We start from the raw sequence: 13,424 nt of genomic DNA, 5'->3' as shown, positions 1-13,424 counted from the left end.
GGATAACATTGTTGAATACATAAAGTAACAAATTTGAAGAATTGTTTCAAAGTTTCACGTTATGTGAAATCACTTAGTATCTGCATATTTTTGCTCTGTGTCCATTTTGTGACAGGGATCGGTTATTAGTGAGCTCATTCCAATGTATCATATAACAGCTGTTCACCATAACAAATGCATTAAAACTGACTAAAGCTTTGCTCTATTTTTTCTTTTGCGATATTTTAGGCAAATATAATTAATATAAATTGGCAAATAAAAAAAGTCAATGCATAACAACACTACCAGTATAAAAATGATACCTTGTTAACCGATTTAAAAAAAGGAGGAGTAAACTGTAAAGTTGTAAACGATACAATACGATCGACAAAGTGTGTGTAACTTATACGTAGCGTCATTTAGGTACTTCAATGCATTATTGTCCTTGTCCATGTATCTTAAGCCTCATAAATTATTTTTTTTATATCGAAAGTCATGTACCTAGTGACCAACTCACATTCATAAATTTAACTTAATCAAAAAAAATGTCAATTTTATTGATTAAAAAAAAAAAATTTGGCACAGTAATAACGGCTCAGCAGCACGTGGTGTGCGCATGCTCACCGCGTGGCCGGCGCTTCCCTCCCCCCACTTCAGACCTTGCTACAAATGTATGGTGGCCTTTATTTACTATCATGCACAGGCTGCATGATCGGAGCCGGTTCTATGGCTAGCCGCACACACGCAATAATATTGTCAATAATTTACGTATTGTCAATAATATTGATCGTTTGCTATCCATATTGATGTATTGATCAATATTATTGTGGATTTCCGGAAATCCTGAAATATTTTCGTCAATATCGGGGGGAGGCAGGGAAATTGACAATAATATTGTCGTGTGCAGAGTGTGCGTCAATATTTTAGTTGAGAGTAAGATTGGGCAGACGGACCTGTGAGACGGACACTAGAAAATACTCAAGGAAGTATAGCTGCCAATGAAAAAGAACATTTATGACATTTAAATGGTTTAGTTGAGGTTTTTTCATCATCAACTTTTTTATCCATCTTTTTTTTTTGAATATTGTTCAATATAGTCAACAATAATATTGATCCATAATATTGCGTGTGTGCGGCTAGCCTAAAATACAAAGTGCAGACTATGAAACGATGACGCTTCGTATAAAACACGTAAATGGAAAGGATATTATGTCAATGATCTATAGGTAACGCTTAACTCATGCATTACACAACTATAACATTATTATTACCTACCTGCGAACGAAAAGTAGAGGAGAGAATGTACATTTTAACGCACTGCATACTTACGTCATAGGTATTTTGATGTACCTACTTGCATGTACGAAGTAGAAATACTACTAAGGAATTTTTAACAACAATCTATCGCGAGAACTTTCGCTTTACAGTCTTACAGTTTAATTATAACAGAAAAAACAGTTTTTATAACTGACCTTTAATTGGAATTTTATCATAATATTATGAAAATACCTATTAACTCTTATAGTTCAGAAGATAATATTATAAAAATATAAAAAATGGCATAGAACATTCATTACTCAGATAACTATTTACTATAATGCTCTAAGGCTTAGAAAATTTTGTCAGTTATCTGCTTAGAGTCTGACAAAAGCAGATAACTGACAAAATTTTGAAATTACATAATATTACGTACCTAACTAGGTAGTTATAAATGAGCCAATCTTTATCCTACTTTCAATAAAGAATGAATAAGATCTTTGAGGAAACTTATTTTACCTCCTCAGTCCTCCTCCTTCTTAATACAGGCTAGGTATACCTAATTCCTTCGATGAAATCACTAGGCATCTGATAACTGATTCCGATCTTTCGTTCGATGTAGGTAACAACAAACAAACAGTACAACATACAAGCCTTTCCTAAAGATACATAATATTATAGATAGGAACCTAATTATTTTGCAAAATGCAAATAAGTTTGAGGTAAAAGTCATTTTAAAAACAAGCTTTAATTTAAGTTTCTCCGCTATATTGTTTTAGAACGACATCACAATATATATTTTGTTTGAGTTATAGCAAGCCCTTTTTTATTTTATACCTACCCATATTGACTGCCTCCTTGGTACAGTGGTTGACGCGTGAGCGTAGAACCGAGGGGTCATGGGTTCGATTCCCGGTGGAGACGAAGAAAAAAAAAATGTCTCGGTCTGGTAGGATACAGAAGGCTGATCACCTACTTATCCCTAAAGAAAATCGATCAGTGAAACAGATGTATGCATAATGCATCTGCCCCTTACCCCACTACGGGGACACGGGACTTCACTTTTTACCCATATAAGAGGAGTGCATTAAAAAATAAAATTGGTCCGTCATCTTGGATATGCCGCCATTTGAATCACTTGGATAATAGCCATACAATAGTCATACAAATTGAACGTGTATGTGTGTAAAATAATTTCAGATATTATCTGCTTCAAATAGTTAGGTACATTGCAAGTTAATAAACATCTAGTAAAAAGTATAGTGTGTTTGGTTTGGTAAAACTTTTGAGGAACTTGAAGGATCAAGTTCCTTACCTCAAAAGTTTTCGGAAAATCTTTTTTACTCCTATTTTATGAAAGGAGCAATTTTGATTTTGAAAATCTTGCATTTTTTAGGACTAGGAAATATCTATTACCCTTTTTTATAGTGGGGAAATCAAATATATATTCTAATAGCCTAAGAATACTTTATAATATTCATATGATATTGATTAAAAATAATTTATTTTATTTATTTAATTTAGACATACCAACAGAGTACACATGAAAATTATCACAATTAAAACTAAACAACTATCGAATATTAATATGATGTATACACCAATTACAGGTATGCACAAGAAAACTTATAATATAATTACGTTACTGTTGTTTTAAGTGCTTAAATAAATTAATTAAAAGAATAGAAAAAATAAATCGTTCAACATAATTTCTTCTACTGAATTTTTGTGCCAAACAAGAAATTTGTAATTTTTTTGCGAAAAACTATAATTGAATCAAAATTTATGTCTATTATACCACCCAGCGACTTACATAGGTCATTAAAAGTACTACATATGCGAGTTACTGGAGAGTTTCTACCAACATTATTACGACAATTTGGAAGGTCAAAAACTTTGAAAACAGGATAACGTGGTAAATTAAAAAAAAAAATAATGGAATCATTGTAATAAAAACCGGCCAAGTGCGAGTCGGGCTCGCGCACAAAGGGTTCCGTAGCAGCAAATATAATAAACTTATTATGTCAATTTATACACCTGGTGAATGGAGCCTAAACTCTCCCGATATTTTGCCTTGTACTTTTATGTATGAATATTAATATTAATGGCGTATTGCTTGAATAAGCTAATATTTCTCGTAAAAAGTACCTACATTATAAAGATTTTATATCATCGCGGATTTTTAAAGGTGTACAATACTGTAGTATATTTTTTGATCTATCTTATAAGGTTCAGCCATCGTTTTCAGTGTAAGCACAATAACTTAACCAAAATTACAGTTAAATCAACCTATCTCAAAAACTATAAGAGATACTTTGATCAAACCAAAAATCGTTGAAAGAGTTAATTAGCATGCATCACCTCTATTTTTTTTAGAATTTTATACCCCGTAGTTATAAAAATAGAGGGGGGGGGACATACTTTTTACGACTTTGAGAGCTGATATCTCAAAAACCGTTCACTTTAAGAAAAATGTTTTTTAGAAAACTTTATATCATTTTAAAAGACCTTTCCATTGATACCCCACACGGGTATGTACATCGAAAAAAAAAATTTCATCCCTCAGTTACATGTATGGGGGGCCCCACCCCCAATTCTTTTTTTTACTATTTAGTGTCATATTTTTGTAGCGGTTCATACAACACATATTCCCATCAAATTTCATCACTGTAGTACTTATAGTTTCCGAGTAAATCGGCTGTGACAGACGGACAGACGGACAGACGGACAGACGGACATGACGAAACTATAAGGGTTCCGTTTTTGCCATTTTGGCTACGGAACCCTAAAAAATGGTTTATTTTGTATTTTATCAATGTTATATTATCCTAACCTATCCTACTTACTTAAATATTATTATTAAGTAAATGCAAAAGTTTCCGAGGATGGATGTATGTGTATGTATTTGTTTGTTACTCTTTCACGCAAATACTACTGAACCGATTACATTGAAATTTAACGCACATATAACTTAACTAACTTGGATAACCACATAGGATAGATTTTATCCCGGAAATTCCACGGGAACGGCCCCGGAGGCCGTGAAGGGAGCGGTCACGCTAGTGGAAGAATGGAATAAGCTATTGTAACCAACCCTATAATTTTGCTGTGAAATAATTATTATTCTCAGAAATATTTTATACTATAGTCGATACTGTTCAAATATAGGTACCTAACAGAAGAAAAGACATTATCATGTTTTCGTCTTAAAAGAAACGCACTCAAATAAAGCTGTAGTTATATTATTTAAATAGACCGTAATAAAAATGGGTGACACTCAGTGAACTCAACACTCAGTATTTCACAAAAGGAATAAATATATTTCATTGTCAGGTGACAATGAATTTCGGCAATCCTCATAGTTTGAATTAAATAATTGCGTTTAGGCTGTTTGCAGAGCTTGACCGACCATCAGTGCGTACGTCAGTCGCGCTTGTCATATGTATGGAAATTCATAAAAACGTTCATAGCTAGACCGACCATACGCACGCGTATGGTCACATGACAATTCATGCGCAATTCATAGTCATACAATTGTTGATGCGTATCGTCAGGACCGACGGTACGCACTGACGGTCGGTCAAGCTCTGCAACCAGCCTTAAAGTGGGTCAAAATCGAGTCTAAAGGAATACAATACATATAAACATACAGGTGAAGCTAATAAAAGCGACATTTTAATAAATTTTTACGTTAATCATAAAACCATTGTTTTAATTTAAAAACATGAAAAACATGGAACGCATTTTTCTATTATGAAAATGGCAACATTAATTTCGAATGATGACGGTGTGTGTCAAATAAACAGCGTCACATACTGTCAATGTCAAATCAAGCAAAGGCGAATGCACTGTTCTTGTTTATTTTTTAATATTCTTATAAAATGTTAAATAACTGTGCACACTGCACTGAAATAACAACTTATACAGAAAACAATTAAAAGAGAACCTTCAAACTGCCGTTAACTTGCGTACATTATGGCATCACATTTGAGCACCCGAGATAGATTGCTGTCGCTGATCGATGATATAGAACTAATAGCTAAGTAAGTGTTTTTGTGCATATATATTATACTAGGTTTCCGCCCGCGGCTTCGCCCGCGTTTGCAAAGAAAAACCCGCATAGTTCCCGTTCCCGTGGGATTTCCGGGATAAAAACTATCCTATGTGTTAATCCAAGTTACCCTCTATATGTGTGCTAAATTTCATTGTAATCGGTTCAGCAGTTTTTACGTGAAAGAGTAACAAACATCCATACATCCATACTTACAAACTTTCGCCTTTATAATATATGTTAGATGTTAGATAAATATAATAAAGCCTAAATAATTAGAGAAAACTTGGATTTGAACTTAGAAAAGCAAAATTTACAGTTATCTCTGTAATGTTCCATGTTGAACTGATAGTATTAAAACATTGGTTTTTATTTCAGAGAAATGATAGAAGTAGCAATTGCTCCTAAATCTCAGAAACTCTCAGCGGCTGATCATGCACAGTTAACTGATCTTCTACTTTCTAAAGATCAAGAGTTAAAGAAAACTTTAGAATTAGCTGATGAGCAAGCAAAAATTCAACAGAAAATGAATGAATTGAAAGCTGAAGTAGACAATAAGGTAACATTTTTTTTATGTATTTATTTGTTATGATAGATTCCTTGATATAACTCTAACTCATTGATATAACATGTCACATATTTTAGGATCAAGACATATATCATTTGCAACGGCAACTAAAAGATGCAGAACAAATATTGGCTACATCATTATATCAAGCTAGACAGAAGTTGGCATCAATTGTGAAATCAAGAAAGAGGCCTGTTCCATCAGAAGAATTGATTAAGTTTGCGCATAGGTAAGACTTTGTTCTATTTTATTTATTGGATAGCAAGAAGGGCTAAACTGTACTTTTATTTTATGGATGTCAAGTTCAGAGGGGTTTTTTTTCATGGTAATAGCAATAGCTATTATATGGTTATAACAATAGCTATCCACAAAAAAATTTACGACTCTCAAATCGACGTCCAATAAAGTATCATTTTACCGCAAGAGATAGAAAAGCATTTTAGCAAAAACCTAAATAATTGAATAATTTGACTCTTATTTCTGGATATAAGAAGTAACTTGTAGTAACTTAAGTATGAATATCAATAATTATTTGCAGAAAAAATCAACATATCTTACCTCCTGTTAAACTATTCATGATTACAGGATAAGTGCGTCAAATGCAGTCAGCGCGCCACTGTCCTGGCAGCCGGGAGACCCTCGCAGGCCTTATCCAACTGATCTAGAGATGCGACTGGGAATGCTCGGAAGATTATGTGATTTGCCTCTCAATGGTCATGCACCGTCCACTCTTAACGATCTTCATAGAATCACTACAGGAGGAGGTAAGGACCTATCACCTAATTAGTAATTATGAACGAAAGTATGTTATGTTAATATTACTATCAGCTTGTTTATTTGTACAGCGTTAAGTGTTGTATTAATTAGTGATATCTGTTTTGTTTGGATTTTTGTGTTATGTATTATTTTCCTGTAACATATTGTAATGTTGGTATTTGATGAATTTTATTTATACTTGGAAGAAGACCTCTAAGCTAGCTAGGTTTAAAATTGGATATTAACTTGCTGTTGGAATAGGCATATCATATTATGTTTAATTCATCAGAAAAAATAAAGATATTAATTTTTGTTTCCAGCATTATTACTTGATAGATCCAATATAGTTTTAAAAATCTTGTATTTAAACTATTTGTAAGATACCACTACAACTTTTATAATATAGAACAGATAGTTTAATATAAAACAAAGCTTTGTTTAGGAGTGAGAAAAATACTAGATTTCCGCCCAAAGTGTTTTTAAAGAAAAACAAATCGCATTTAATATATAATTATGTTGGAATATTCCACAATATACTACTCCCATACCAATATCTATAAATTAAAAATTTATCTTCCAGTGCCTGCGTCAGCCACAAATCAATTCACATGGCATCCGTCAGGCGAGTTACACATGTCAGTGGGCGGCGGGAACTCGGTCGCTATCGACGGACGCGGGAAAGATGCGCCCGCACAAGAGGACGTCGAAGTTATGTCCACGGACTCGAGCTCGAGCTCCAGCAGCGATTCTCAATAGTTAATGATGTAGAGTGAATGGTTATGAATGAAGAATGGGAATTTCGTGTTTAAACGTTGAAAATGTGTATGTCAAGGTATTAAAAAAGTTTTTGAAAATTGGTCTAATTGTCAGAGAAATTGGTAACATCCACAACTTTGAAGACGGTTAAAAAATTGTCCAGAAAATATATTATAATTACCTACCTATTCAAAATAGATATACTTAGAAGGATTTATTTTACTTTGAAATTAATTTGCCTGATCAACTTGTACAGTTTAGTAGTTCTATAATAATATGTTGTATGAAAACTTCATTCGTGAAAATACCTCAGTAGTAAAGGATACTAAACTTATCAATAATCCTATAAAATATTTGTATATTCCAATCTATTTTTACACAAAGTACTTTCCTAAGCTTGAATAAACACACAAAATAATATAAATAAGTAAATTAATCATTTAAACTAAATATAAATCAACTATTGTTAAAAAAAAACTTATAATTACATTTGCTAATATTTTATAAGCTTTTTTTAACAATAACTTCATCAAACCTTTGTTTATCTACCATTCATATCATCGAAAATATTCAAGCGTTTCAAAGTATTTGTAAATTAATTATTTGCTTAAGTCGCACCCGTTGCTAAGTGTGTATGCGTGTAATTGGATGTTTGTTAAGTGCAGTTTGTGTATATTGATGATACACAATATGTAGTATGGTAGGCGTAATTATGAGAAATAAAACATTTTTTACATAAACATGTATTTTATTTTATTATAACATAAGATTATGGTGTAATTTATTAACTACTGGCGAAATTGTATCCTTATTCAATTAATATAATTTTTAATATAATTTTTTTATAATTTTTACATTACTTCGAACGATCATTTAAGAACAAGTAAGATTATTAAAATAACCTGTAATTACTACCAACAGCAAAGGCATTACAGATTGAACTATCTCGCTTACTAACAGCTATACTTTTAAGGGTCAACTCACACCAAAAGAGCGTCGAAGCGCGGCGAAGCGGAGCGCAGTTTCCGTGTCATATGAATTTTAACTTTATCTTCATTACTATAATACTTATTATCGCATGACAAGCTCGAACGAGTCGCGCGGATGCCCGCGGCGCCGCTGGAATTTCGTGGAATTCCATACGGAGCCGTGCGACTGCGCGAGAAGTCGCGGGAATTCCAGAGAATGCTCGAGCATTCGCGAGCGGCCGCTGGCAATATCCCGCCCCTCGCGCCCGCTCCCCGCACGCGTCTGTGCGCGCGAGCATTCGAACTGCGCAGAGCGACCCGTGAATTTCGCGGGAAGGCGCGCGGATTCCCGCGACTGCTCGAGAAGTCGCTGGAATGCTCGAGAAGTCGCGGGCCTCCGCTACTCCGCGCTTCGCCGCGCTGCGCTGCGCTTCGCCGCTCTTTTGGTGTGAGTTGACCCTAAGCCGTGTGGCGTAATATCATAAGCTTTAGCTTATAATTTAGCTATAAGTGAGTATACCCATAGGTTTTTTTTATTGATCAAAAGCAGGAAACCTTAAGGCTGAAGGCTCATTTAAAGGCTGGGTTTTAAATAAGAGCAGTAGGTAGCAGAAAATGTATTAACCATTTTCAAATTTTATCGAACATGATGGTTCTATGTTTTGAATAACTTGATTTTAAAAATAAGTGCTCCTATAGGCATTACCTTTACATTTTACTGACACTGTTTCTATAGCAAAAGGTTGAATTAAAAAGCATTATGACGAACAGGAGCGTCGAACATTCACACGAACGTTACCTGCATTACATAGAAATGCTCCCTAACATAATTTATAGGCTCCAATCGCACACCCTCAATAATTATTACCTATGTCTAAAATAAATTATTATCTTTTCTTTTAATCTTATTATTATTCACTAGTATCTTGCTTGAGCTATGTCATGTCTACTATGAAGTATTCTGTGGCTATGCTATTCTCGAGAATAGCATAGCTCAAGATATTAGTGGTGGTGAAGAACGTAGGAAGGTAGGTAAAATTATTGCAACTAAAAATTTTTTAGACCACTATGGATTTCATATTTCATACAAGATTTCATAGCTATCTCATGAAGTTGTGGTTGCTATAGTTACCACTATTGTTGATAAACAACTCAAAAACAGTCAAATCGGTTTACAATAAAATATTTTTATTATAAAAAATGGGTGAAAGGGCACCAGTTTCTGCAGAGGATACTCTAGTTCGTTATGATAATCCAGTTTTAGTGACCAAACAACCGGAAAAAGCGGTAGGTAATATTTACAACCCAATGATGATTCAGCTTCTAAGGCAGAAAAAAAGACAAACATGATCATTAATCAAATTACATTTTTATTTAAATAAACTACAGCAACCGCCAAGTATAAGCACAGCGGCACAGCCATGTGTACCAACAGAAGCCAAACGCGAAACAGAGGAAATTTTAAACGCTATCTTACCTCCTAAAGAATGGGAAGAAGATGGCCAAATATGGACCCAGAAGGTAATCTTAATTATTACCACCTACTAGGAATATCCAACAACAACTACAACAATTTTTCTATACGTCCTCATTTATTTTTTTAAAATACTTACTTAGATATCATCGACTCCCGCCACAAGACTCGATGTAATAAATCTGCAAGAAATGTTAGACACTCGTTTGCAACAGAGGCAGGCCCGTGAAACGGGCATTTGTCCCGTTCGTAGACAACTCTATACACAATGCTTCGACGAGTTGATACGACAAGTAAGTTTATTGGGGTTTTTGATTACGTAAAAATATAAAAATTCTAGATAAGCCAAACAATTAAAATTTTTTGGATATAGTTTGTTATTTCCGGTTAGAATAGGGACGTTGATCATGTTACCTACAATTCTTTTCATAACCATATGAAATTAAATTAAAACTTACTAAGGCATAAAACTTATTTACTTTTAGGTAACAATAAACTGTGGTGAGAGGGGATTACTGCTGTTGCGTGTGCGTGATGAAGCTCGAATTACTATGGAAGCATACCAAACCCTGTATTGTAGTTCAATTGCATTTGGAATGCGAAAAGCATTACAGGTTAATTAATTTTAATTTCCTAAAACTTGTTGTTATAATAATAATGAAACAAAAATGTTTTAAATGGATACAAAGTTAGTCAGCATCCCGTTTCGAAATAAGCGAACGTATTCTTAGACATAAATAAGTAGGGAAGTATGGTCAAAAGTCCTCACGTCCTCACTGCGAGGTGTCAAGCACTTAAAAGTAATTTTCCTTCCAGCACTTTTAATTGAATTGCATAGGTACCATGTCTACAGTAAAAAAATCAAGTAAAAAAACCTACTGCAATTTCACATCACAGTTCTCAATATTTTTCTAACCAACTAATCTATAACTGATTGCAGTCTGAACAAGGTAAATCGGATTTAATGGATCAAGTGGCCAAGCTCGAAGCTGAGCGGTCCGCTCTTGAGAAGCAATGTACTGAGTTGAAACAGAAAACTGAACAATTAGAGAGACGAGCGGCAGAACTACGCGCCGCTGAAGAAAAGCGTCATCAAGAAGAACTACTTGCTTTGAAGAAGACTAATGCGCAATTGAAGGTACGTTTTTAGTATTTCATTGCATATTTTCAACCTTATTTTAAGTTAAAATAGAGTAGATTGTTGCAAATTGGTTTTCTTACAATATTGTAACTACAATTAATATTATGAATTTATTATCCATTATATTTCAGGCGCAACTGGAAGGCATCATTGCACCAAAGAAGTAGTCAAGATTATTATAATTTATAACTAATAATAAGATATTTAGTTAATTTTAATTATGTTATACCTATTATTATTGTTTCCATTACCTATATTAAATGTTTTACTGGATGTAATGTGTTTAATTTACTTATATCACTACCAATTTAAATACAGGGTTAAAGACAATAAAACAACCAAATCATTTTATTAAAATATATATTAAACCATTTATAGGACAAACATCCAATATTTCCATTAGTTTACAATCCACATGTAGCTAAAGAGTCTTAAAAAGATACAAAGGACACACATTCACCACTCTCTCAATCAACACGCGGTACATACTAACATGAGTCTATTAAATTATTTTTCCAAAAAACATTTATCAACGGAAATATACAATTTGTTGAGATTTAGTCAATAGACAATAATTATACATTTAAAAAAGACAATACAGCATCGCTAAGTTCAAATGCAAAAATTCTATTTGTATAATTACAATTAAATTGGAATCTATTATCATTATGAATAGAGTTGACATTGTTAAAAATCGCTATTTTACAATAATTAATCCATTTAGAATTAAGGCACCACATACATAATTGTTACAATAAAATTATTAAATTAAAATAATACACCAGTTAAAACACAAATACTGTACGAATGATGACAATACAAAAATAAAAATTATAAACTACGTTAAAGGTACTTAAAAATGATCAAAGTGTCGAACGAATAAGACTGTGATGCCAAATATAGTCTGTCTATCTGATAAAACATGTGACTGATAGTTTGTACCTACACTTAAGTAATCTCGCCTACCGACCCGATGAATTCTTATCGCTCCTAAAGTACACAAGTACTGCATCGGCATTCAGTCAAACAATAAAATCTTGCACGGAATGAAAATATTACAATACGTAAAGTATTCAAAGTACAATATCAAAATAGATACGCATCTCGTACACGAATCTCCGTCGCGAAATAATAGTAAAAAAATAAAACAATTGTGATAAGAAAATGCACGATTTATAAAAAAAAAGTCGTTGGTGGATTTCTTCGACGGGCCTCTATACATCGGTGGAATTTCTATTTTATTATCACAGTTATAATACAGAAGATGGAAACATTAAAACGTTCGTTGTTCTGAAGAAATCTACAAACGAGTTCGTCGCTCGGATGGAGCGAGTCGGGGCCGCGGCTGCTACGTATCTCGCGCGTTCTGGCGCTCACGAGGCCGGCCGGGACGTTCGCGCCGTCAACTAATAAATTATTTTTACGCGTTTCTTTAAAAAGAATTTTGCACGGCAAAGCAAAATTATGAAAGAAAAATAAAAATATTCTAGTTTCGCGCGTGGGGGGGTCTACTGGTGCTCCGAGTAGGCGGTGAGTCTGTGCGCGGGCCCCACGGGGATGGCGGTGACGTGGCCCGCGCCGCCGTCCAGCAGGGGGTTGACAACCTGCACGATGTCAGGCTGGAGGGAGCTGCCCTCCCCCTCCCCCTCCCCCTCGCCCTCCCCCTCCCCCAGCCCCATCGCGCCCGCCAGCTCTGTGGGCGCCGTCTCGCTGCTGGGGCTCGTCGTCAGCTCCAACGATATTATTTTCTCTTGCGTCGTTTCGACCTGGAGAGATATCACTTGTCAGTGATTGGTGTAAAAATAAAAAGAGAGAATGAAAGATTCTACCTGAATAAAAATGTGAAAGTTATCGTTTAATTGATGAATGAATGAACTTTCGGTACGATCTGGTTATGTATCGTTAGAAATGCGTTCGAATGAACTCGACTTTTAATGTTTTCGAATGATTTTCATGCCACATGTTATGCTTAAATGTAAAATAGCACTATCTAAAACTAAAAAGCGTCGATCAGGCTAAGCAATTATCGTCCTATGAACCGTATTTCAGTTTTAGCAATGAAAAAATATAAGAAACTGAAGTACGGTTATGTATTACGTGTATTAAATAAACTCAACGAACCATTACTCCTGTTGTGAAGATTCCATGTCTAGAACCCAGGTATGGTCTGACAAAAGCACAACAAACTTTAACATGCCATGCTCAAATATCATGCAATAAACAAATAAATATATACATTTAAATTATATAAAACATCAATATATCTACAGTAATTGATCGTTTTCCACCATCACCATAACGAACATTCGTGACAATGTGCTGCTATTCTGCTGTATTTACACTTAACTAAACGGTGTTTCAACAGTGTAGAAATTATTTGCGTGTAGGCCCCACTAGTGAAATATATGTCAAAAAGTCAAGTCAGTCCCTAAGTAAGCTAAGCGTCAATCAATATACACACATATGTAACAACA

General features: G+C 34.3%; 3 protein-coding genes across 11 annotated transcripts in view; 2 read left to right on the top strand and 1 right to left on the bottom strand.

Moving 5' to 3' along the window:
* Positions 1 to 5,095: 5,095 nt before the first annotated feature.
* On the top strand, positions 5,096 to 8,107 carry LOC123694802 (mediator of RNA polymerase II transcription subunit 4). The gene is made up of 5 exons (XM_045640371.1): positions 5,096 to 5,279; positions 5,666 to 5,846; positions 5,933 to 6,084; positions 6,441 to 6,619; positions 7,192 to 8,107. The coding sequence occupies exons 1-5, from the start codon at positions 5,212 to 5,214 to the stop codon at positions 7,365 to 7,367; spliced, it is 756 nt and encodes a 251-aa protein (XP_045496327.1). The 5' UTR covers positions 5,096 to 5,211; the 3' UTR covers positions 7,368 to 8,107.
* Positions 8,108 to 9,480: 1,373 nt separating this feature from the next.
* LOC123694987 (putative inner dynein arm light chain, axonemal) lies at positions 9,481 to 11,117 on the top strand. Its single transcript, XM_045640656.1, has 6 exons — positions 9,481 to 9,622; positions 9,725 to 9,856; positions 9,953 to 10,102; positions 10,295 to 10,423; positions 10,750 to 10,947; positions 11,082 to 11,117. Exons 1-6 carry the CDS (start codon positions 9,536 to 9,538, stop codon positions 11,115 to 11,117), a joined length of 732 nt encoding a protein of 243 aa, XP_045496612.1. The 5' UTR covers positions 9,481 to 9,535.
* A 176-nt stretch (positions 11,118 to 11,293) lies between these two features.
* Positions 11,294 to 13,424, bottom strand: part of LOC123694985 (protein lap4) — a 74,427-nt gene continuing 72,296 nt past the window's right edge. For 6 of the 9 annotated variants that reach the window (XM_045640642.1, XM_045640647.1, XM_045640643.1 and 3 more), the window contains one exon: positions 11,294 to 12,716. In XM_045640642.1, coding sequence (XP_045496598.1) covers positions 12,459 to 12,716 — 258 coding nt within the window. In that variant the 3' untranslated portion in view covers positions 11,294 to 12,458. Of the gene's footprint in view, positions 13,118 to 13,424 lie in introns of all 9 variants that reach the window. The other 3 variants (XM_045640649.1, XM_045640650.1, XM_045640648.1) reach the window with 2 other exon arrangements.

The sequence above is a fragment of the Colias croceus genome, chromosome 10 (assembly GCF_905220415.1).
Source record: "Colias croceus chromosome 10, ilColCroc2.1".
Taxonomy (NCBI): Eukaryota; Metazoa; Arthropoda; class Insecta; order Lepidoptera; family Pieridae; genus Colias; species Colias croceus.
This window is presented reverse-complemented; position numbering and strand designations above follow the sequence as displayed.

Excerpts from the sequence above, each read along its gene's own strand:
- LOC123694987 (XM_045640656.1), top strand. The coding sequence starts at position 9,536 with ATGGGTGAAAGGGCACCAGTTTCTGCAGAGGATACTCTAGTTCGTTAT. Across the intron at positions 9,623-9,724 it reads CCAAACAACCGGAAAAAGCG|CAACCGCCAAGTATAAGCAC; the intron begins GTAGGTAATATT and ends AATAAACTACAG. Across the intron at positions 10,948-11,081 it reads AGACTAATGCGCAATTGAAG|GCGCAACTGGAAGGCATCAT; the intron begins GTACGTTTTTAG and ends ATTATATTTCAG.
- LOC123694802 (XM_045640371.1), top strand. The coding sequence starts at position 5,212 with ATGGCATCACATTTGAGCACCCGAGATAGATTGCTGTCGCTGATCGAT. Across the intron at positions 5,280-5,665 it reads GATATAGAACTAATAGCTAA|AGAAATGATAGAAGTAGCAA; the intron begins GTAAGTGTTTTT and ends TTTTTATTTCAG. Across the intron at positions 6,085-6,440 it reads TTGATTAAGTTTGCGCATAG|GATAAGTGCGTCAAATGCAG; the intron begins GTAAGACTTTGT and ends TCATGATTACAG.